Here is a 24,614-nt window from a genome sequence, read left to right as displayed (position 1 = left end):
TCTATAGTTCTCATAATTTTGTATACCTCTATCAAATCTCCAATTATCTATAATTATCACATTATCAAAAGACTGGGAAAAGCTTTGTATGCATGCCATCCAGACGATCATGCTGTACATAACTACATTGAGGTAATAGAAATAAACAAGAATGCAGAAGACAGTGTTGCAGTTGCCTGTAAAGAGTTTGTACGTTCTCCCTGTGAACCCTTGGGTTTTTTCCATTTGCTCTGGTTTCCTCCCACAGTCCAAAGATGTACTGGTTGGCAGGTTAATTGGTCATTGTCAATTGTCCTGTGATTAGGCTAGGGTTAAGGGGTTTGCTGGGTGGTGCAGCTCGAAGGGCTGGAAGGGCCTGTTCTGTGCCGTATCTCAATAAATAAATAAAATAAAGTTACAGGGTAAGTGTAGTACAGTTAGACAAATAAAATGCAAGAGCCATGATGAGGGAGATTAGAAGAGGAAAATTGCAGGAGTTCACCTTTTGGTGATTGAGAGGACCATTCAAAAGTCTGAAAGTCTTCCTCTATTTCTCATTCTGACCTTTTACCTCTTCTTACCTGCCTATCACTTCCCACCTGTGTCCCCTCTTCCTTCCCTTTCTCCCTTCTTCCTTCCCTTTCTCCTATGGTCCACTCTCCTCTCCTATCAGATTCCTCCTTCTCCTGCCCTTTACCTTTTCCCCCCACCTGGCTTCACCTATCACCTTACAGCTAGCCTCCTTCCCCTCCCCCACCTTTTTATTCTGGCATCTTCCTCCTTCCTTTTCAGTTCTCAAGAAGGGTCTCGAGCCCAAAATGTCAACTGTCTATTCATTTCTATAGATGCTGAGTTCCTCCAGAATTTTGTGGATGTAACAGTGTGATAGAAGCTACCTTTGAGTATGGGGGTGTGGGGGGGTGGGGGGAAGTTATATTTCCTGCCCAACAAGAGAGAGGAGAGAAGAGAGAATGACTGACGGGAGACGGTCCTTGATTATGTTTGTTGCGTTTGTCAAAGAAGTTACAAATGCATTAATGTAATTCTTTTAACAACTTTAGTTCATATCTATTTCCACCTAGCATACAAAATTATTAATTGGCGGTGGTTATTCTGGAAACTGGTCTCTCTGAGAACGATTACATTCCTCTGATCCCTCTCCATTTTTAAGAAGTATTTGCTCGCTGTTTCTTGGCTTCAAGCATACTTTGATATAATATGCCAGCTTATTTTCAGTTGCTTGGAACAAAGTTTTATTTATTTGCAGAGATTAAAATTCCAGTTAAAGATTAACTGAAATTTAATCATATAAAATGGGGGCAGTAGGAATTATTGGTTCTCTTTCTTCGTGGAATACTCATGTCAGCACAGTGTTGCGGTTTTCAGTACTTAATATACCCTTTACTATTTAACCTTCAACTGCAGGAGATTATCACATATTCCTGGGAACTGCTTGCTTGTCATAAACCCCATATCACATATTAGTACCTTGTATTTGACAATTTGGTTGTCAGAGTCAATTTTTTATTAAACAGAATTGTAGTTGATTTCTTTCCGAATTGCCAAAGAGAAACCAAGTGTAGAAAGTTCCTGCTGTGAAGAGTTGTGAGAGAAGCTTTTTATGCTGCTGTTTGTTATATTTCTTTTGAGTTTGTAGGCTTTCGTCACATGAGAATAAAAACAGCTTTCCATAGCACTGTTTTATTACTTACATATCATAGGCAATGTTTTATATCCCAGTAATTCATTGCCCTCTCTCTTTTCTCACCAGCACCCACAGTACTACAGTGTTCCTAATGGGGTGACAACAATCTTCAAACTTAACATCCCAGATGATTTGATTACATTTCCTTACCATGCAGCTTCAGCCACTATCTGTGCTGCCTGAGGGAAATGAATACTCAGAATATTTTCGTCAAGGCTTCTCAACAAGTTCTATGAAAATGAACAGAATATAAGGCGGTATGTAATTTAATCTCAGCTGTTCCGCTGAGAATCTGAAGTGCTCAGGCTTTGCCCTTGAAGTTTATGATGTGATTAAAACTGGTTGATTGAATTACAACCATGCAACTGTAGTAAAATTAAACCTGATATTATGCCAGTACAAGTCATACTGTATGATAGGACTCTACCTCAATTTCACCTTAACTGACTTTAGTTTCCAATTTTATTTTATCTGTATGTTCTACAGTTGTCTTCTCCAACAGTGAGTTTGTCACAAAATTTCTTAGTTTCAAAATGAAGACTCATATGAATCATTATCTCATATGCAGTTTTAATGTGTAGGTATGAGCAGGAATCATATATTAATGATAGCGGGCTTACATGCTACCTCCAAGTGGACCACAGCCTTGTTGTAGGGTTTGGAGACTTGCATGCCTCAATGACCTGGAGATCTGTGTTGGCTGGAGTCTGAACCTTGTGCTTTGACTCTTGGTAGGGTCACCCATTCCAAACAGGTCAAAGGGTAGAGGCCAAACTAAGAGTGGTCCTCCAGGAGTTAGGGTTTCCGCTCAGGGCTAACCATCCTGATTGGTCAAAAAAAATTGTTACTGGAACAGCAATGAAGAATCCTATATCTGTGTGCGACAGTATTCCTGAGTGTCTACCCCAGATTTGCATGAGTGACAGTAGTAAAAACCGAGAAGGCTACTGGCATGATGAAGGAAGCCCTGAATGCCATGAATATCAAGACCGCCAAGGACAGACAGAAGTGGAGGACTTTCATTGTTGCCTTGAACACCAGCTGCGTAACAGGCAGTAACTAATTAACTAACTAACTTACATGCTAAGTTATTCTCTTATTATATACAATCAACATAAGTAGGCTAAAAATTAGCATAATTCACTACCTAATTATGTGTAAAATGTCCTTCTGTCTTGTTTCAACATCACTTTCCTGCAGGCCTTTTTAGTTTCCTCTTCATCTTGTTCTCTCCTGCAGTGAAAATGAAATTCACCTAAACTGTGCGTTTAGTTTTTTTAAGTACGTAATCTAGTTAATGTTACAGGCTAAGTCTATGCAACAGAGCCTAGCCTTGAGACGTTTCTGACCTTCTTACTAGATGAAGACCTCTCTCTGTAGTCTGTATGGTTGTTGTGGTACAAAATCCACCTCATGTTAAAAGGATTCATGCAAAAGCACCTTCCTTTGCTCAAAAATGAAGTGGGCAGAAGTCATCCTCAGCTGTGAGGGACAGCTGAAGCAGAAGGTTTTATGCAGCTTACCTGATGTGCTCTAATACATGTATTCACAGCTTTTTGTACTCTTTCTCTATGATTCTAAACTTTTAAGCAAAAAAAAAGCTCATTCAGTGTTGCTCTGTAATTGCTTCATACATTTAATTTGTTTATAGAGAAAAATATATAGTAATGCAATTTTTACAGATTAAATACTTTTTCAATTAGAAATTTACATTTTCTGCTTAACTCTGCTTCTGTTTCTAAGTTTATATGGGTTTAAAGGCAGAAGCAAATCTGATCTAAAGGTGGTTTAGGTAGATATGTTCTGTTTATTCAAAAAGCTGCACATAATCACCTGGTCAATGTGTTTTGTTAACAGCTTATGTAAACAGTCCTGAGTTATTTTGCAAACATAACCAGGGATCTACTTAAAATCCGCTTCGTCAAGCACCTCTGCACCATCCACCACAAGTGGGACTTCCCTGTGGCTAAACAGTGTAATGCCAATTCCCATTCCCGTTCTGACGTGTCAATCCATGGCCTCCTCTTGTTCCAAGATGGTGAAGGAGCAACACCTTATATTCCATCTGGGTAACCTCCAACCTGATGGCATGAATATCGATTTCTTCTTCTGGTGAACATATTTATCACCCCGCTTCCTCTGTTCCCCACTCTGACCTTTTACTTCTTCTCACCTGACTATTACTTCCCCCTGGGTCCCCTCCTCCTCTTACTCTCCTATTGTCCATTCTCCTCTCCTATCAGATTCTTTCTTCTTCTACCTTTGACCTTGCCTAACTCACCTGGCCTCACTTTTCGCCTTCCAGCTAGCCTCTTGCCCTTCCTCCCACCTTTTTATTCTGTCATCTTCCCCCTTCCTTCTTAATCCCGAAGAAGGGTCTCGGTCCAAAATGTCGATGGTTTATTGTTTTCCATAGATGCTGTCTGAGTTCTTCCAGCGTCTTGTGTGTGTTGCTTTGGATTTCCAGTGTCTGTGGACTTTCTTGAGTTCATAATCTAACATATTGCAATCGTATGTTTTCAACTTTTCTTATGACACATTAGGAGTCCATTCATCTCAGATTCTATGCTGCTGTCACTGTTTCTGCCTACCTCATCGTCACATGTCCATTAACTTCCCTTCATTCCCATTTACTTACACTAAGTTGACTGGAAAACTGCAAGTGCCACTCCACTCTTTACGAAGGGGAGTTGGAAGAAGAAAAGAAAATTATAGGCCAATTAGACGAATTTCAGAGATTGGGAAGATGTTGGAATTCGTTATTAAGGATGAGGTTTTGGGGTACTTGGAGGCACATGATAAAATAGGCCAAAGTCAGCACGGTTTTCTTAAGGGGAAATTTTGGCTAACAAGTCTGTTGGAATTCTTTAAGAATATAACAGGCAGAATAGACAAAGGAGAGTCAATGGATGTTGTTTACTTTCATTTTAAGAAGGCCTTTGGAAAGTGCCACGCAGGAGGCTGCTAAACAAGATAAGTGCCCATGGTATGGCAGGAAAGGTACTAACATGAATATAAGATTGGCTGACTGGCAGGAGACAAAGAGTGGGAATAAAGGTAGCCTTTTCTGGTTGGCTGCCGGTGACTAGTGGTGCTCTGCAAGGTTCAGTATTCTGATCATTTCTTTTCTTGTAGTATATCAATAATTTGGATGGTAGAATTGATGGCTTTGTGGCCAAGTTTGGAGCTGATATGAAGATAGATAGAGGGGCTGGTAGTGTTGAGGATGTAGTGGGTCTGCAGAAGGACTTAAACAAATCAGGAAAATGGGCAAAGAAGTGGCAGATGGGGTATAGTGTAGGGAATTATATGTTATTGCACTTTGGTAGAAGGAATAAAGGTATAGACTATTTTCTAAATAGGTAGAAAATTCATAAATCAGAGGTACAAAGTGACTTGGGAATCCACATGCAGGATTCACTAAAGGTTAACTTGTAGCTTGAGTTCTTGGTAAGGAAGGCAAATGCAATGTTAACATTCATTTTGAGAGGACTAGAAAGTAAAAACAAGGATGTAATGCTGAGGCGTTATAAGGAATTGGTTAGACCACACTTGGAGTATTGTGAACAATTTTAGGCCCTTTACCTAAGAAACAATGTACTGGCATTGGAGAGAGTCCAGAGTTTCGTAAGAATGATTCTGGGACTAAAAGGGTTAACATATCAGGAACCCTGGACCTATACTTGGTGTAGAAGAATGAAGTCGGGTTCTGTAACCTTTTGAATATCGAAAGGCCTATGTAGAGTGGATGTGGAGAGGATGTTTCTTGTAGTGTGGGGAATCTAGGACTAGAGGGCACAGCCTCAGAATAGAGGACCATCCATTTAGTACAGAGATGAGAAATTTCTTTAGCCAGAGAGTGGTGAATCTGTAGAATTCATCGTGACAGACGGCTGTGGAGGCCAAGTGGTTGGGTATATTTAAAGGGGTGGTTGATAGGTTCTTGGTTAGTCTAAGTGTCATGATTACAGGGAGAAGGCAGGAAAATGGGGTTGAGAAGGATAGTGAAGGGCTGGCATGGTAGTGTAGTGGTTAGCACAACACTTTACAGTACCAGTGATCCAGGTTCAATTCCTGCTGCTGCTTCTAAGGAGTTTGTACATTCTCCCTGTAACCACATGGGTTTCCTCCAGGTGCTCTGGTTTCCTCCCACAGTCCAAAGATGTAGTGGTTGATAGGTTAATTGATCATTGTAAATTGTCCTGTGATTAGGCTGGGATTAAATTGTGGGAACTGCTGGGCAGTGTAGCTCAAAACCCTGGAAGGGCCTATTTCACTCTGTATCTCAATCGATCAATCAATCAATAAATCAGCCATGATGGAATGGTGCAGCATATTCAATGGGCCAAATAGTCTAATTCTGTTCCTATGTCTGATGGTCTTATGGTCTAAAGGCAATTTACAGTAGCCAGTTAACCTATTGACTGTATGGATGTGGAAAGGATGTTTTCTGTGGTGGGGGGAGTCTAGGACCTGAGGGCACAGCCTCAGAATAGAGAGATGTCCATTTAGAATGGAGATGAGGAGGAATTTCTTTAGCCAGAATGTGGGGAATCTGTGGAATTTGTTGCCACAGGCAGCTGTGGAGGCCAAGTCATTGGGCATATTTAAGGCAGGGGTTAGTAGATTCTCAATTAACCAAAGCATGACGGGGTACGGGGACCAGGCAGGAGGTTGGGGGTGAGGGGGTAATAAATCAGCCTTGATGGAATGATGGAGCAGATTCAATGGGCCAAATGGCCTAATTTTGTTCCTATGTCTTATGGTCTAAAGGCAGTTTACAGTAGCCAGTTAACCACCCCCTGTCATTGAGATATTTTGGAAAGTCATGGCAACTGGAGGAAACCCACACGGTTGCAAGGAATTATCACACAACTGGCAGCTGAGCTCAGGTTTGAACCTGAATTGTGGGACTGTATGGCAGCAGGGACATTTGCTATCTCATATACAGGGAGAACAAATCAAATTGTTTACATTACATTGATGTTTGCAGTAATATTTGGTGATATTTAGGACAAAGAAGGGAAATACTCTACCATAGGGGTTCCCAACCTGGGGTCTATGGACCCTTTGCTTAATAGCATTAGTCCATGGCATAAAAATGTTTGGGAATTCCCTGCTCTACCAATTGGGTGCTCCAAGTGTTTTAGTTCATATGATTCTCTCTGTAGCATTGTGATCGCCTTGATAAAAATTCTATTGGTTTTGTAAGAGTGTGCAGGCTCTGGTTGATTGTGCTGATTTTAGTATTCTTATAATCACGACACTGCTTAGATTTTCTTTGTCAAAGCACATTCGTTTAAATCAGCTCGGTGTTTGGGGAAGGTTAAGTATCACAGCTGTGTTGATAGTGCATACGTTTGCTGATACGGCTGTCCCAGAGCTAATAATAGTTTATCATACTTCAGTAGTATCTAAACTGCTGTTTTAGTATAATTCTTGTAGACATGAAAGGAAGGGCAGTTTTTACAACATTTTCTGTTTTGGATTTACAGTTTTCACATTTGGAGTGTAATGATCTGTATTTAAAACACTGGTTATACTATTCCTTCGTGTGCAATATGGGCAATAAAAAAGGGAAATATTATTCATTTACGAATAGTGTTTAGACTACGTTCAAAATCAGTTTACCTTTGGGTGTTATAGATTTGAATTATTTTGCTGTAAATTATATTAATGTTCGGAATGTTTTCTTTTGATTCACTCTAGGTGATTGATATCGGATCAGGAAAGGGATATTTGAGTTCCTACTTGTCCATGCAATATGGGCTAAGTGTATATGGCATTGATTCATCCACTACCAACACAATTGGGGCAAATGAGAGGAACCGAAAATTAGAAAGATATTGGAAAGTTTATCAGCGTCAAACAAAGCCTAAAACCCAAGACTCTAAGCCGGAACATCCAAAACAAAAGCATATGAATCATACGGAAAATTTTACCAAAATCAAGGAACCGGCTGGTTATATTGGGGTAGAGGAGGATACTACTGAACCTCAGTCTATGCATGAACAATCAATTGTACAGACTCCTGTTTCCACCACTTTGGCAGACTCTGAGATATATGAGAAAAACGTTGTAGAAACATCTGCGGAGACTGCCGGATCAGACGAATTTTATTACTCTGAGCATACTTTTCTGGGACTTCTTTCAACTGATGTTGTGGAACTGAGTCCACAAGTGAGGCAAAGGAAATGCCTGGATGAAAAAGAGAAAGAGAGACGTAAATCTGCAAACTTGGAGGCTAAAGCAAAGCGAGTAAAACAGGCCAATCTGTATTCTCCAGTAACACTGCATGTTACTTCCACGACAGAGTTACATGACATCACTTCTGACATCAAGGTGAGGCAGACGTGAGGTGTATACTAAAGAGGAGATTGTCTGCATGACATAGTGGATTGTCCTTTCACACTTGGTGGCTTGAACCTTGACCCCCTAGTAAACGGGAAGAATCCCTTTTAGTAGTAAAAGGAGAAAAATAAGTGGATTTATCTATGTGATCCATTCCCTAGCACAAATATTGTGGTCCCTAAACAGTATAAAAGTCAAAAATATGGTTGTGGTATAATTTATTTTGAAACTTATTTTATGTGTTTCCCTGTTTTAAAGGGAAACATATTTGAAATTGGAGGCTTATTTTTTTACTGCCACAAGGTGGCAGGTTGTCAGTTTGACTTAATTGATGCAAATTTGGAATTCCAAAATGAGTCCCACTAAAAGGCGATGATGAATGCTTTTTATATGTTCAATGCTCCTCAGCATTAGAATAGATGGCATATAGTTTCATTCTCATGTATTGCAATATAAAAATTATATTCCTGTTGGATAAACCTTGGCTGATTCCACTTCTGTGGCTCACATGGTGAATAATTTGTGTGCTGTGTTATGTTTTGCAACCACAAAACTAATCAAAAGAAAAACATGGGGATGCTGGGGATAAACGTAGCATCGGTTCTTTAGTGAGGCGAGGCATGCAACATATGACTAGTGACCTATGCCATTCACCTATTTCTTACATACAATCCATAATGAATTATGTAAACAAAGAATGCTTAAGCAAAAAAATATATTTACAATATTCAAATATTAAATACAGAACATGCTGTATTGTTGATTTATACAATCCATGAAGTTTTATGATGAACATTTATGAAATCAGTTACCCTGGTTTCACCTGACTGTATTCAAGCTTGAGAAGGAAAATGGCAAGGTTCCTATTACCTCAATGACACACATTAAGACAAGTGTTAACTATAGAACTATAAGGACATATGACCGAACTCCATCATCCGTGGTGATATGATATCCCAATTCACCAGCTTAACTGCTTGTAAAATAGGGGTTCCCAATCCGAGGTCCATGGCCCTCTTGCTTAATGGTGTATTGGTCCATGGCATAAAAAAGGTATAGAACTCTTGCTCTTAAAAAAAAAAGAATCTTTACCTTATGAAAATTCTCCATATAGGAAGTGACAAAGCAGAATCATCATTTGAATGCCATACCACAACATCAGCCTCTATTGAACTCCATTCAGCACAAAAGGTTGTAGAAATAGCATTTTATGTATTTCATTTATGCTGTCAAACTTATTGGGTCTCTTGTGCTGATGGTCTTGTCTGTGATTTGTCACATAAATGTAACAAGGGCTCTGTTCCTTACTTTCCAGGATTCTATCGTTGTTGGTCTGCATACCTGTGGTGACCTTGCTTCAAATACTTTACGCATCTTTATTAGTAAACCAGAGCTCAAAGCTGTTTGCAGTGTTGGCTGCTGCTACCACCTGGTCTCAGAAGAGTTTGAATTTTCGGATCGCAGCCAAGGTAAACACAGTAATGTTAAGCAAAATCGACGATGTGATGTGTCACCAGAGTACTGGGACTGGAAACTGCTTTACACAATGAATGTGCATTGTATTGTGGAAGTTACTATGGGCCATATCTTGCAGAGAAAAGCATTAGATCTGCTCAGAACTGTTGGCATATATCTGTAACAGTGACACTAAGATGGAATTAAGGTACAATTTATGAAATTCTAAATGTTCCGGCTGCTTTTAAGACTCTTAAAACCATAAGAAATAGGAGAGAATTAGGTCATTTGGCCATCGAGTCTGCTCTGCCATACAATCAAGGCTACTGTATTTTTCATCTCAACTCCATTCTCCTGCCTTTTCCTCATAACCTTTGACTAATAATCTCTGCCTTAAATATACCCAATGACTTGGCCTCCACAGCTGTATGTGGCAATAAGTTCAACAGATTCACCACCCTCTGGCTGAAGAAATTTCCCTCATCTCTGTTCTAAAGGTATGTCCTTCTGTTCTGAGGCTGTGTCCTCTGGTCCTAGATTTTCCCACTATTGGAATCATCCTCTCCATATCCACTCTGTCGAGACCTTTCAATATTTGGTAAGTTTCAAAGAGATCCCCTCCTCATTCTTCTAAACTCCAGCAGATACAGGCCCAGTGATATCAAACACTCCTCATATGTTAACCCTTTCATTCCCAGAATCATTCTCATAAACTTCCTCTGAACCCTCTTCAATGCCAGCACCTCCTTTCTTGAAGAAGTGGCCCAAAACAGCTCACAGTGCTCCATATGTGGTCTGAAAAATGTCTTATCAGGCCTCAGCAATATATCCTTGCTTTTATATTTTAGTCCTCTGGAAATGAATGCTAACATTGCATTGCGTAATGGTATGGATCCATGGCATAAAAAAGGTTGGGAACCCCGGTCAAAAAAGTAGAATCTTTGCCTTATGGCCCCTCTGCCAGGTGATTTCTAAATGGACATTGAATCCATGAACAATACCTCCCTTTTTTATTATTTCTGTTTTTGTACTGCTATTTTTAAGTATTTAATATGCATATATATACAGTGTTATATGTTTATTTTCCTATATTTATCATGTATTGCATTGTACTGCTGCCGCTAAGTTAACAAATTTCTTTTTTTTTAAATTTTATTTTTATTTGGATAAGGAATTCACAAATATCATGTACTTTATTCACACATATAACCTTTTCCATTTTTTATATGTATAAAACTGTAATTATTTATACATTCTTAAGTACACATTGAGATGATATAAAAGGAAATTAGACCCTTAAACGGATAATTATGTACTGTGGTAATTCTAATCTATTAGGCTAAGTAATGGTATTTATTAGTTGTTGAGAAAAATAGTAATAATAGTTTCCATATAACTCTTCTGGACCATTTCCACTGACCCAAAATGTTGTATGTAAGCCTATGTAGCAACCATTGTAGGTGTTTATATCCTAATTTGTTCACGCTTGCTCCTGCCCGCAGACATAATTATCCAATCCCTATGTACTTATTTACTTAATTTTTTCATTTTTTATCCCTTTCCCTTTACTTGTGTTAATTCTCTATTTTCCAAAAGAAAACAAAAAAAAAGACATTTAGACTAGGGGTGCTTACGTTAGCAATATTACTGTGTTGATGAGAAGAGCAGTATAAATCATTAGGAGAGTCATCTAAAGTCTGCTCACATTGGGGTTATATATTCAATCCATTTATTCCAGATTTGATAAAATTTTTCTTTTTGAATTCTCAGGGACTAAGTCAACTTTTCCATTTTAAATATTTCCAAGATAATTTCGTGCCAATCTTCTAATGTAGGTGGTATTGGATTTAGCCACTTTCTAGTGATTGATTTCTGCTTGCCGCTAAGAGGGCCTGCAGCAACTTTATATCTTCCTTCTGTTCAAGAAACAATACATGCCCTAAATAGAGTGTCTCAAAGTTCAGAGGTATCTGGGACCTAAGTACCTTAACTAATGTTCTATGAATACCTTCCCAATATAGAATTAATTTAGGGCAATCCCAGAAAATATGAAAATGATTTGCCTCCTTGGAGCCGCACCTTCTCCAACACGTCACGTTTGTATCTTTGTATTTTTCCTGATATGAGGTCTTGAAGTATCTTATAATGTTTTTCCAACAATGTTCTCTCCAAGTCAAAGAATTAGTCGAGGACCATTGAAAGCTGCAGATTTTCCCCCAAGCCTCCTCTGAAAGTACCAACCCCGCTTCTTTCTCCCATTTCTCTTTAGTATACAGTGTATTTACAATTTTAGCATGGGAGAGTGCATTATATAATCGAGAAACTGATTTACTAGGTATTGAACTGCAAGCCAAATTCAGAATCTTGAAAAATTCTAATTCTACTGTTGATAGGTCTATATATCTACAACTCTGGTTAACATAGTTTCGTACTTGAAGGTACCTAAAAAAGTCATTGTGTTCTAGGCCATGTTTGTCCTGCAGGATTTGGAAACTTTGTAGTACTCTTTTATCTATAAATGAGAGGTAGATTGTAAGACCTTTCTTTATCCATAGCTCAAATCTTTTATCTCCTCTGTTGGGAAGGAATTCGGTATCATATGCACACCATCTAAAGAGTTTTAACATGTTATTAATTCCACATGAATTAACCACCTTCTGCCATACTTTTAGTGTAAGATTTATCCAACTGTTTTTAAATTTTTCCAACTGGGCCATCAATCTTTTGTCAGCTATTGAGGCCTGTAGAGGAAAACTGTCAACTAATCCAAATTCTATTTCCTTCCATCTAGCCTTATATTCCCTATTACACCAATATAACAGAGGGGTTATCTTTGAGGCATAAAAATAATTTCTCAGGCAAGGAAGAACCATACCTCCTCCTTCCTTCCCTAACTGTAAGGTGTTATATCGAATTCTAGGTTTCTTTCCTTGCCAAATGAAGCGGGAAATCCATTTGTCCCATTCCCTGAATTGATTATCATCCACCTCCACCGGTAAAGTACGGAAAAGATACAAAAACCGAGGAAGAATATTCATTTTTATAGTATTTATCCTTGAATTTAAACTTAAAAAGGGGATACGATTCCATCTATGCATATCTGCTTTTATCTCTGAGATTAATGGCCCATAATTTACCTGTGACAGTGTTGAAAGATCCTTCGGCAGGGTTATTCCTAAATATTTTAATGATTTAGCTTCCCACTTAAGATCGTACGTATCCTGCAATTTTTTGGATGGTGTATAATTTAGGGACATAACCTGCGTTTTCTTTACATTTATTTTATAACCTGATATTTTCCCAAAGTCATCCAACAGTGTAAACAATCCTATAAATGATTTTTCTGGTTCTGCGAATAACTCCACTTTCTGTTCAATCCCTGCCACCTTGATACCTTTTACGATTTCGCTCTGTCTTATTAGTTGGGCAAGCGGTTCAATATATAGCGCAAAAAGGAGAGGAGAAATTGGGCATCCCTGTCTAGTGCCTCTCTCTAAGATGAAGGAGTCAGAGAGGTCCCCATTTATCTTAATTCGGGCTGTAGGGCTGTCATATAGAGTCTGAATTACTTTAATAAACTTTTCTTGAAAGCCGAATCTTCCTAACACTCTGTATAGGAATGCCCAACTAACCGAATCAAAAGCTTTCTCAGCGTCCAATCCTACTACCATTGTCTCTGTCTCGTTCTTATTAACCTGTTCTAATATGTGCAGAGTTCTCCTTATGTTGTCCTATGTTTGTCTTTGTTGAATAAATCCAGTCTGGTCTAAATGGATTAGGCCAGGTAAAAGCTTTTCCAATCTGCGCGCTAATATAGAATAAATAGTTTGTAATCTAAATTAAGAACACTAATTGGCCGATAATTGCCACATTCTAGTTTATCTTTACCCTCTTTAGGAATAACTGAAATAATCGCTTCTCTCCAGGAAGGTGGAGTTTCTCCTCTCTGCAAGATCCAGTTAAAGGTGTTAAGTAGTAATGGGGCTAACTGCGTCTTCAGGGACTTATACCACTCTGAGGTAAACCCATCAGAACCCGGGGACTTTCCAGCCTTTAACCTAGAGATGGCCACGTTCAGTTCTTTGACAGTTACTGGTTCTAATAAACTTTCATTTTGTAAATCTGTAAATTTAGGTAGATCTAAAAAATTTCAATACACTGTCTATATAGGGCTCATTGGGGGCCCGGGGTTGGGAGTACAGCTCTCGATAATATGTTTCAAAACTCTCTTGAATTTTCCCTATTGTACTCTCCACGAGCTTTGTCTTTGGATTCTTTATTTTATGAATTGTATTGTCTGCTTGTTGTTTTCGTAATTTATATGCTAATAATCTGGCTGATTTACCTCCTACTTCATAATTCTTTTGTCTCAGGTAAAGAAAATTTCTTTGAGTTTCCAATGTATAAATATTGTCAATTTCACTTTGCAATTTCCTAATTTCCTGTTTTCGATTTGAATTACTTTTGTTGCTATCTACAACTTGAAGTTGTTTTAATTTTCCTTGAAGGTCTGCTAATTTTTGTGCATTGATTTTTTTCATGTGAGTGGTAATGGAAATAATTTTCCCTCTCAGTACAGCTTTCAATGTATCCCATAAGATCACTGGTGATGTTTCTCCCGTGTCATTAAGGTCTAGATATTCTTTGATTTCTCCCCTTAAGCTCTCCATTACTTTCGGGTTATTGAGTATATGTGAGTTTAGCCTCCATAGTGTTTTCCTCATTTTCCTTTCCAAGATTAGAGACATAGAGACTGGGCTATGATCTGACAGATCAATTGTTGCAATATTACAGTTTTTTATCCTGAGTCTATCTGTATTAAAGATAAAGAAATAGTCTATCCTTGAATAGGCTGAATGAGGGAAAGAGTAATGTGTATAATCTTTACTAGTAGGGTGTAATTCCCTCCAGACATCTATAATTCCCAACTCCTCCATCAATGAATTCATTTTCCGAGTCAGAGGTTTATTCTGAGTAACTATTCTTGAAGAATCTAATACAGGATTTAATCTAATATTAAAATCCTCTCCACAAATTACTACCCCTTGAGAACTGACCATTAGGTCAAAAATGTGTCTATAAAATGACCATTCACAACCTGGAGGAGCATAAACATTCAGCAATGTTATTTCTGTACCTTCTATTCTTCCTGTGATTTTTACAAACCGTCCTTCTTTGTCTTTAGTCTCTGAAATATGTTCATAATTAAGAGTACTTGATATTAAAGTAGCTACCCCTCTTTTGTGACTCAATTTATATGATGAATAAAATACATGCTTAAAGCTCATTCTTTTTAATTTTCCATGTTCAGATTGGCTCATATGTGTTTCCTGGAGGAAAGCTAATTGTGCCCTCTCTTTTTTCAATTTAGACATAATCTTATTTCTTTTAATTGGATTCAAAACCCCATTAACATTATAGGAAATTATTTTTACCAATTCAGTTTGCATTCTTCTCTAGTAGAAAAAAAAACACTCTCCTTTTCTAACCAAACAGTAAGCAATCCCTTCTCAACAGTAAACCAAGACATATAACCACACCCTAGACATTTTTGAACGTGTAACATTTGAAAATTTTTCCCGACTTCCCACAGTGAGGCCTGAGAGCCGACCCGCCTCAGTCCAGAGGGATAACCTCTATCTTCATCCTGTGTTAAAGGGCCCTCAGCAGTTTGAATAATCATAGAGAATTTTCTCCTATTTATGTCTCGACCATATTGCTATCATTCAAGTTATTCCGTCTAGTTTATTTTCAGTTACCAGTTTTCATTTTACCTTTAAGTCCGATTTACTCTTTTCAGTCATTTCTCTTAATTAAAATGTATTCTCTATACATTCGCGTCTGAATATTTGCAGCTTTTCCTTGTAGTTTGACACTCTGGTTCGAGTGGAGCGTCCTCGCCCACCTAACTGCCACGACTTCTGCCGAATCCTCTCCAGTAGCGACTCCGGTTGGGTGATAACTTTAATAGGTAGTCCCCGGTCCGCCAGGTCCGACGTTGCCTCCTCCACCGTAGCGTAAGTTTTTGTCCCTTTGTCGTAAAAGACTCTCAGCCGAGCTGGATACAGGGTCTGGAATCTGATGTTGTTTTCCTTCAGGACTCTCCGTGTTTCCGTATATTCCTTCCGTCTGGCAAGAATCCCCGCTGCGTAGTCGTGGTCTAAACTGATTTTACAGTTGTTCCACATGAAACCTTTATTTTGCCACGCCCTTTTAAGCACCTCTTCCTTCGTTCTGTAACTGAGAAATCTGAGCAGAATCGATCTGGGCTGGGCGCCTGCTGGAGGCTGTAGTGCGAACGCGCGGTGAGCCCTTTCTATCTGTAGGTCTTTTGCGGCCGGTATATCAAGGTTCTCTCTAAGCAGCTTCTCTATGAAGGGAATCATCAATCTGGGTTTGCCTTCAGTTCCTTCGGGAACTCCATAAATCCTCACATTCTCCCTTCTTGAGCGGCCTTCTTGATCTATTAGTTTCCACTGGAGCTAGTCTTGCAGCTTCAGCATTTCTGCTATCACTTCCTTGGCGTTTTGTAGCTTCTCTTCAATTCCAACAATCCTCGCTTCGGCTTCATCTATCCGCGAGTTAGTTTTTACTATTTCTCCTTTAATATCTTCCAGCTGTTTGCTGTTATCTTGTCGGAACTCGCGAATCTCTCCGAGAATCAAAGACAGAGTCACCGATTCCCCCTCATTATCTCCGTCCTGGCTTGCCGTGGGGGAGCTAGGCCTGTCGCCTTGCTGCGTCTCTTTATGTTTATCAGCCTTCGGAGCGGACTTTTTAATCTTGTTCTTAGACATCATCCTTGCCCCTTTTATTAATATAGTTATGCAATATTAAGTATTTGTCTAAATTCGATTTTGGGGCAGTTTACCTTCTTTTTTGTCGAGAGACCTTTTCCTTACGCCGCCATTCCCTTGATGACCCGGAAGTCGCCCCAAGCTAACAAGTTTCACGACATATGTCAGTGATATTAAATCTGATTCTGATTCTGATTTACTACAGACTCAACCTGGAAGTTCTCCTTGAGGGAATCCTGCACTAGGACTCCTGAGTCCCTTGGCACCCCTGACTTCTGAAGTCGCTTCCTTCTACCAAAGTGGTAGATGGAATACATTGTAGGGAAGTGTGTATTCTATCTGCTACTTCTTTGCTCTTTCTCCTAATCTGTCCAAGTCCTTCTGCATACCCCATGCTTCCTCAACGCTACCTGCCTTTCTAGCCATTGTTATAGCATCCACAAAGCTATCAATCACAACTCGGAGCGTTGAGCTCAGGGTTCAATTCTAGCGCCATCTGTATAGAGTTTGTACGTTCTCTCTGAGACAAGTATGTGATTCCTCTGGGTGCTCTGGTTTCCGCCCAAAGTCCAAAGGCGTACCAGTTAGTAGGTTAATTGGTCATTGTAAATTGCCCTGTGATTAGGCTAGCATTAAGTAGATGTGTTGCTGGGCAGTGCAGCTTGTTGGGTCAGAAGTGCCTGTTCCATGTTGTAGCTCTAAAATAAATAAATAAACAAACAAACAGATCCTGTCATCTAGATAATTAACATATAATATGAAAAGTAGTAGACCCAACAAACCAACCCCTGTGGAACACCACTAGTTGGCTTCTGTTGGCAATATATTGACAATGTTGCGGAATCCAGCATTACGCTGGGTAATCTGCCCAGAAAAATTACTGCAGGTTAGACCAGGTTCTGGAAGAACTCTATTGAATTTAATGGCAAAAACCTTGGTAAATGTTAAATAACTGGCATTCTTTTGACTTACGTGAGTTTACTGTTTTAACAGGTTAGTTATTGAATATTTTGAATGACAGAGAAATTGAGAAAGATTCATAGTTTTTAATATCTAGCGTAGACAAAGTGTGGCATAGGTTTTGAAGGTTTTTCTTAATTGTTAGACTGGGCAGGACTTGTCTTCATACTCCATCCCTAATTTGTTTGCATTGAGTCATGCAAAGTCCTACCATCACGCTTTGTGCAGCTAATGGAGGATTGCTGCAGCTCAGACATGCAATTTCTAAATGGTTAGGTTTGCAAGGTTAAGTCTGAACTTATTCTGTAGGTCAATGGAGCACACAGATGGTTCACAGCTGATAGCAAACTCAGTGCCATTATCGATAATGCTAGTAGGAGCAAAAAATACAATCTGCTGTGTATGGAAGCAATATGAAGTTATTTTAACAAAAAAGGTGAAAATGTTGATGATGTCTAAAAATTAATAGACTCATTCCATTTCCTTGTAATAAAAATATTCATTTAATTCATTTAATTGAAACCATATGCATTTATCTTTTAAAGAAAAATAAAACTAATCTTTAAGGCTTGAAAATTAATTGCTTTTTTTGATAAGTTGAATGATGATGAATTTCTCAGTCTACTGTTAATTCCATTTTAATTGACTTTCCTTGAGACAGTAGGTATTATTACAGTCGCACTACTTTGAAATTTAAAAATAAATTAGATTTCCTGACTATGAATTTTGCATTTGAATTTTTATGATTTTGCATGTCATTAGAATTCTCAAAGGTGCTGTATTATTTTTACAAGGTCCCCTGAATGATTTTTATATAAATAATTTCATTTAAGGCTGGTAATGCATTATTACTTTTCCGCCACCTGAATTCATTGCCGGGCACACATCGTATGCATTCAGAATCGTGCATACTTTTCATGTTTCAAACAATTTAAAGAAATTCAGTGCACATATAAGGGCTGCCAGACCTTTAAAATCAATTTTATTCAGAAGGCCACTCAGAACTGAAATCTGAAATACAAAAAATTCAATGAAGTAATCAGCAAGAGCTTAATAATATATTTAAAACCAAGCACCTCCCACTTGGTTTATATTTTGCATGTTGCCGAGTTGTATCAGTAATGGAGAATTGGATCTGACAGTAAGCTGATATTTAACATGACAGTTGTTCATTTTGGTGTACGTTTCTGTCTGTTTGACGTGTCACTTTCAGAAATGAACATATATTGTGGTAACTGAATTTTGCAATCTCTTGTTTGTGTTGCCTCAGGTATTAATTACACCTATTCTCTAATAATGATGTACTTATAGTCTAGTAATAACAGTATTGTCATAGAATAATCTTCTATGGGATCTCAAATAAATACCGATGCTATTCTTGGGAGTGTTTCTTTGCAATATAATCCAGCAAATTTTAAAGTATACTAAACAAGAAGTTGGGTGGCAGGGTGACGATAAGCCTCTACAAACGAGATGTAATGAGCTCCTTCCCTCTGCTAGCCTACAGGTCACCTGCTTAGCACCCGCTTAGCCCCCCTCCCCTGATCAGGGTCATGTGAAGTCATAGGAGCAGCTGCTCCTGGTTATACGACCACTGACGGCAGACAGACAATCCCTGAAGCGTGTTGTTAATGACTGGGGTCACCCATCATGTAAAGTCACTGCCTAGAAGAAGGCAATGGCAAACCACTTCTGTAGAAAAATTTGCCAAAAGCAATCATGGTCCTGGGACCATAATCACCAACGCTATATGACATGGCACATAATGATAATGATGATGATGAAACAGGAAGAGCAATGTGGCAATGAAATGGACAATTAGTGTTCTGATTCTAATAATGAAAAGAAGCTGATCCTTGAGTTAATGTGGGAAGATTATGATGATAATATAAAGTTGGAATTACTAAATGGAATGGCTTTAGAACAAAAACTGGAAAGGAAGCTGATCCTTGAGTGAATGTGGGACGTCTATAATGATGTTATAAGTTTGGAATTACTAAGTGGAATTACTTTTGAACAAGAGAGAATGGTGAAGATTTCCTTTATTCGACATTTTCAACCTGTATCTAAATTAATCCACCTGCACACCAATTCATATTTTTCCAGACTCATTTTCTTCAGCTTATCTCTGCATATTAGTTTCCCTGTCCACAGACAGTAAGCCAGACAGGATAACATTTGAAGTTGTTCACAGATACAGTTTCTAGGCATTTTATCATCTGCTTCATAATAAAGATTCATCTGCTCTCCGCAGTTTCTTCATTCTTGCTTTGCATTCGAAGAAAGTAGAGATCGATTTCTTCATCAAAATCTTTTCACATAACACACCCGCCATCTCATTTATCCTTTCAGCCATGATTCCTCCAATTCCATTTTTGTTCAATTCCTGGAGATGAGGTTCCTTGCAGTGACATGTAACATCCTCACCACTTATGTCGAGCAGTCACCATCTTCAATAAGATAAAGTCTTATCATCTATCCTTGATATTCATGAAATTACCATTACTGAGTGCCTAGCATCAATATTTCATAGTTACCAGAGACCTGAAACTCAAATGAAATAATGAATGATATGCTCATAAGAGCAGTTAGAGGCTGCATGTCCTTCAGTCAATGGTTCACGTTATCAAAATGGGTCACAAGTCAAAAGCACTCTTCACTTTCATGTCCAGAACAAGTAGTTCTTGGAATGATAATGCACATTTTGCTTGTGCGCAAGGTTACTGTGTGGACTGTCTACCAGATGTCTCGCAGTTACTTACCTTTTGACAGCACCAAGTTATATAACCTTCACCAGAACGAGGGCAGCAGGTATTTCAGAATTAATGTGCATGTTCTTCAAATCATCATGTTATGTTCCTTCCTTCCTTATGACTAGGGTGTCAAAACTTGGAATTTTCTCCCTCTGGAGAGTACCCCATCAGAAGTACAACAGCATTTAAAGAGGCAGCTCATGACCATCACTTCAAGGACATGAGCACTATTGTTTGTAAGGTTTATTGTTTTTTTCTCCCTCTGCACATTAGGTGTTTGGTGATCTTATTTTTTGTTATGGGTTCTTTTGGGTTTCTTTGTTTTGTGGCTGCCTGTAAGGAGACAGATCTCAAAATATGTATAATGCTTGCATATTTTGATAATAAATGTACTTTGAACTTTAAAAGACAATTGGGGAAGAGAAATAAATACCGGCCTTGCAACCAGTGACCCCATGCGACGAATGAATTTTTAGAAGTCTTTGTATTTACTCCACAGTTACCAATTCTATCCTATAAAAAGATGCAGACTGTTGATTCTGCTGCACACGATCTCCATCGTCCTAAGCATATAGATTATTAGTTCCTAAATCTGAGAGTGTGTGTCTTCAGCTCCTGTCCCTGATGGTAGCACGGAGAAGAGGGCATGTCATGGGTGATGAGTGTCCTTGATGCAGTCAGGAGGCTCACTAGAGTAGAAATTCACAAGTCTTTAGTGACGTACAAATTCTTCTCAAATTCCTGATGAAATATACTCGCTGTCGTGTTTTCTTTGAATTTACCTCAATACGTTGGGCCCAGGAAGGATCTTTAGAGATGTTGATAACCAGGAAATACTGCTCACCCTTTTGACTTCATCAACATCTGATCATTGTTGTTCCTCAATCACATTACTACTATATTCCTCACTGTAATTAAGTTCCAGAAAATCTAAAATATCCTTTCATAAGAACTAGGACATAAGAAACAGGAGCAGGGGCCATCGAGGGGGCCTATCTGGCCCATCGAGCTTGCTTTCCTTTAATTCTAATTTTCTCTGTAATTTTTCTGCCATTTTTTCCTTCTTCCACGCAATGTGGGAAAATAAAATTAATCAACAATAGGGGCCCACGCAGCAATCGAGAGCTCAGGGGACAGGGTAGGAATTAAGAAGTCTGGGTTCCAAGAATCAGGTACCTGACCTGGTATCTGGGTCCTAAGATTAGAATTAGAGACCCTTGGTGGATCCTAACTCACCAATAGATGAGTCTGGGTAGGTCAGTTCAGCATGGACTAGATGGGCTGAAGGGCTTAATTCTGTGCTGTAGTGGTCTATGACTAACTTTTTGCTGTACATTTCCCCCCTTTCATTCTTATGAGGTTGTGTGGTTTCCTCCTTCCCTGAACAGAAATCACGCCCCTCCACCACACTCTGTTCCATGTTGTTGATATATGGAACGCTTATAAATATCATTTGTGAAGTTTAGGATTCTTACAAATTCATTAAGGTTGTAAAAGAAGTATTAGTCGTGTATTTTGCCTTCACACGAATATAGGTTACATTCATTTGTAGATGATGTGAGAGGTTTGACGCCTGTCATTTTGCTTCTGGTGTAAAAAGCAAGCTCAATAAGTATTTAAAAATGCAAACATGAGGAAATCTGTGTACCTCTTCCTAGAGATGCTGCCTGGCCTGCTGCGTTCACCAGCAACTTTTATGTGTGTTGCTCAATAAATATTTAATTATTTTATTTCACTCTGTCCTGTTTATGCTGTGAAATAACTTAGATGATTTTGATGAGTCGTTCCTGACGACCAAAATGATGAAATCATGAAAAGACAAAGCTGTTTATTGCTAAGATTTATAGCTGTACGCTGGGATTACCTAACATCAACACTAAATTATGCAGCTGAATTCCACAGACTGGTGCATTTATGTGCTGAGCTATTATAACAGCTATCTATTCACCAGAAATTTCTTAAATCGCCATATTAAAGTAGGAAAACCTTTTGTTTAAGGCTACATGTACATTTTAGGCTCAGTTTGTCTCTAATCAAATAAAGATGAGATAACCAATTTAAAACAAATCTGTCACTCATATCTTCCATCAAGTCAGATAGTCAGTAAACACATCTGTTTCTTTCTTTTAAAAAAGGCACAATTACTAATTAACTCTAAATCAGTGGGGAGCTACAAAGAACAGAAGGTGACAGGCTGCAAACCAGCGGCGTCATAAACTTGAATAGCTCATGAAAGTTTTCCAAGAGGTAAATGAGAGCTGTTAATTCACTTTCCAGTAGCCTCTGGTGTATAAGTATAAATCATTAATGAACAGTCAATCAGATATTTCCCCACTTTTCTCTGCGGCCAGACTTGCCAACATCAGCCGGTACTGATTATCAGTTAAATGTGGTGCTTTATGAGCCTTGTTAAAGTTTGTTGTGATACTTAGTGGTATTATTACTGAAGAATTATATGTGACTCCCAGGTGGATGTTGCAAAATTGTATTTTTTCACAGTAATAGGCTGATTATTTCCTGAGAGTTCATGAAAAATGCTTATGAGCAGCTTTTATTTTTTAGAATAAATTACCTGACAAACTCAAGGAAGTGAAGATTGGAGAAAATAACTGCTTTGTTACTAGGTTGTGTTATTCGTAATTGTAGGCATAAAAGTTTGTGACAAGGTTGAGGGGAATTGAGTGATAATCTTGTTGAGGTAATTGATATTAAAATACGATCTCAATTTAAAGTTTTTAGATTGCAGTGTTTATGGATGTGGATCATAGATTGTGCAAAATGTCTGTCTAAGTCTTCTCACACGATGGATTTTTATTAAAAATCATTGAAACAAATATTCATACCATGGAAATCAAGAGAGCCATAGATGCAACAAGAATTGCTGTAAGCACTCAGCATATTAAGGAAATATCTGTGGAAAGGGAAGCAGTAAACAGTTCAAGACTGTGAAATGGACTTTCAGGGTCCCTGACTTTAAATGTAACTGTTTTTCTGCCAACCTGTGTGCTTCTAGCGTTTTCCATTTTTATTTTGTGTGATGGATTGTCAAATACTTGAGAGCTTTGTAAAAGCATCTCTCAAGGGTCTCAAACCTGGCTATGGGAAGTAGCTGATTTAATTACGTACCTGCCAATTCCGTGGAGAAAAGAAGTCATGAGTCAAATTTGACGCAAAATAATAAAGTCTCACATTTTTCAGGACATTTGGTAAGCCCTGTTGAGGAAAAGTTAAAAACTAGGCCAGCCAGTTTGAAAACTAGACCATGTCTTGGACTGTTTAAGACAAAGTGTTTTTCAAAGATTTTTGTTGCTTTGACAATTAATGATTCAGGAACTTTTATTATTTTTATTTTAAAGCAATAGCCAATTTTTACTTAGGTAACTCTTATAGTAACTGTTGTATTGTATTTTCACCTGCTGACTAAAATATAGAGCCGTATAATTGGGACTTTAGATTGTGCCCTAATAAAATGCTGCCTTTTCTGCCATTCAGAAAGCGGGAGCTGTACACAAAAGAGCACACATGAGAATTATAACATCCGATTATATAAGAAAGAATATATTATTATAGCCTCTCACCTTCTTATTCCCCTTCCACTTTGGATACAGTAAAGATTGGGTAGTAAAAGTAAGCAATAATTATAAGAGATTTAGGGCCACTCATGGGAGTTGCAAGTATCACTAAGTCTAAAAACTGACCAGAACAGACTCTAAATTTCTTAATGGGTCTCTTTCACCAAAGACAATGTTACAAATGATGTATTTTCTATTTTTGTTACACAATTTTTCAGGTCTAGTTTTCTTATGAAGTACATTAATAAAAATTTATTTGCTTATTTTGGCTCGTGTTATTTCTGCACACTAGCTCCCCTCTGTGATGTTTACTGTGTGTCATGGCTGGACTGCTGTTTCACTGCCTGAAGTGAACGTTTGATGCAAATTCCAGCATTAGCTTACACTAGTGGCACAAAGCACTAGTGGCAAACTACTGATAAATCTTCGCATTGTTAGATTATAGGTTAAAACAAGTCAAAATGAGTTCTGGGTCTCGAGCAAGGTTTATTCGATGTGCTTTGTGGATTGGACTCTGTAGTGTTGATGTGTTTCTGGTTTCAGGTTGCTTCTTTTTTGTTGCTATTTTGTGTGATTTTGATTGGGACAGATTGGCTCTGCAGCCTGAAGTTAGTGTACGGCGCAGTGCTAGATTGAACTGAACTGAGCTAAACTGAATGTAGCTGGACACTTTCGATGACTTTTTTGGGTTGATGTTTTATATTCTGCGTTTTTCTCTTTGTTTTGCTGTTTGCGTGATTTGTTGCATTTTTCGCACATTGGGGATTTGATGTTTTTGTTTGAATGGGTTCCATGGTTTTCTTTGTTTTGTGGTTGTCTGTGGGAAGATGAATCTCAGGGTTCTATACTGCATGTGCACCTTGAATCTTTGAAAATCACCGTTCTAGCTATTGCCTGAACCAGACCTTTATCTGTTTTGCAGACAGCCTGCAGAGAGGCTGTCACTTGATTGATCTAGTCTGTAGGTTTGGTATTCTGGAAGAGAAAATAACTGTTACAGTTAATACACTGAAACATCATTCAAATTACTCAGGCATATGAC

General features: G+C 38.4%; 1 protein-coding gene across 2 annotated transcripts in view; it reads left to right on the top strand.

Moving 5' to 3' along the window:
- mettl25 (methyltransferase like 25) overlaps nucleotides 1-24,614 on the top strand; it is a 94,347-nt gene that overhangs the window by 30,697 nt on the left and 39,036 nt on the right. For both annotated transcript variants that reach the window (XM_063057740.1, XM_063057741.1), the window contains exons 4-5: nucleotides 7,394-8,026; nucleotides 9,351-9,504. In XM_063057740.1, the coding sequence (XP_062913810.1) occupies nucleotides 7,394-8,026; nucleotides 9,351-9,504 (787 nt within the window). The remainder of the gene's footprint in view (nucleotides 1-7,393; nucleotides 8,027-9,350; nucleotides 9,505-24,614) is intronic.

This window comes from Mobula hypostoma, chromosome 9 (assembly GCF_963921235.1).
Source record: "Mobula hypostoma chromosome 9, sMobHyp1.1, whole genome shotgun sequence".
NCBI lineage: Eukaryota > Metazoa > Chordata > Chondrichthyes > Myliobatiformes > Myliobatidae > Mobula > Mobula hypostoma.
This window is presented reverse-complemented; position numbering and strand designations above follow the sequence as displayed.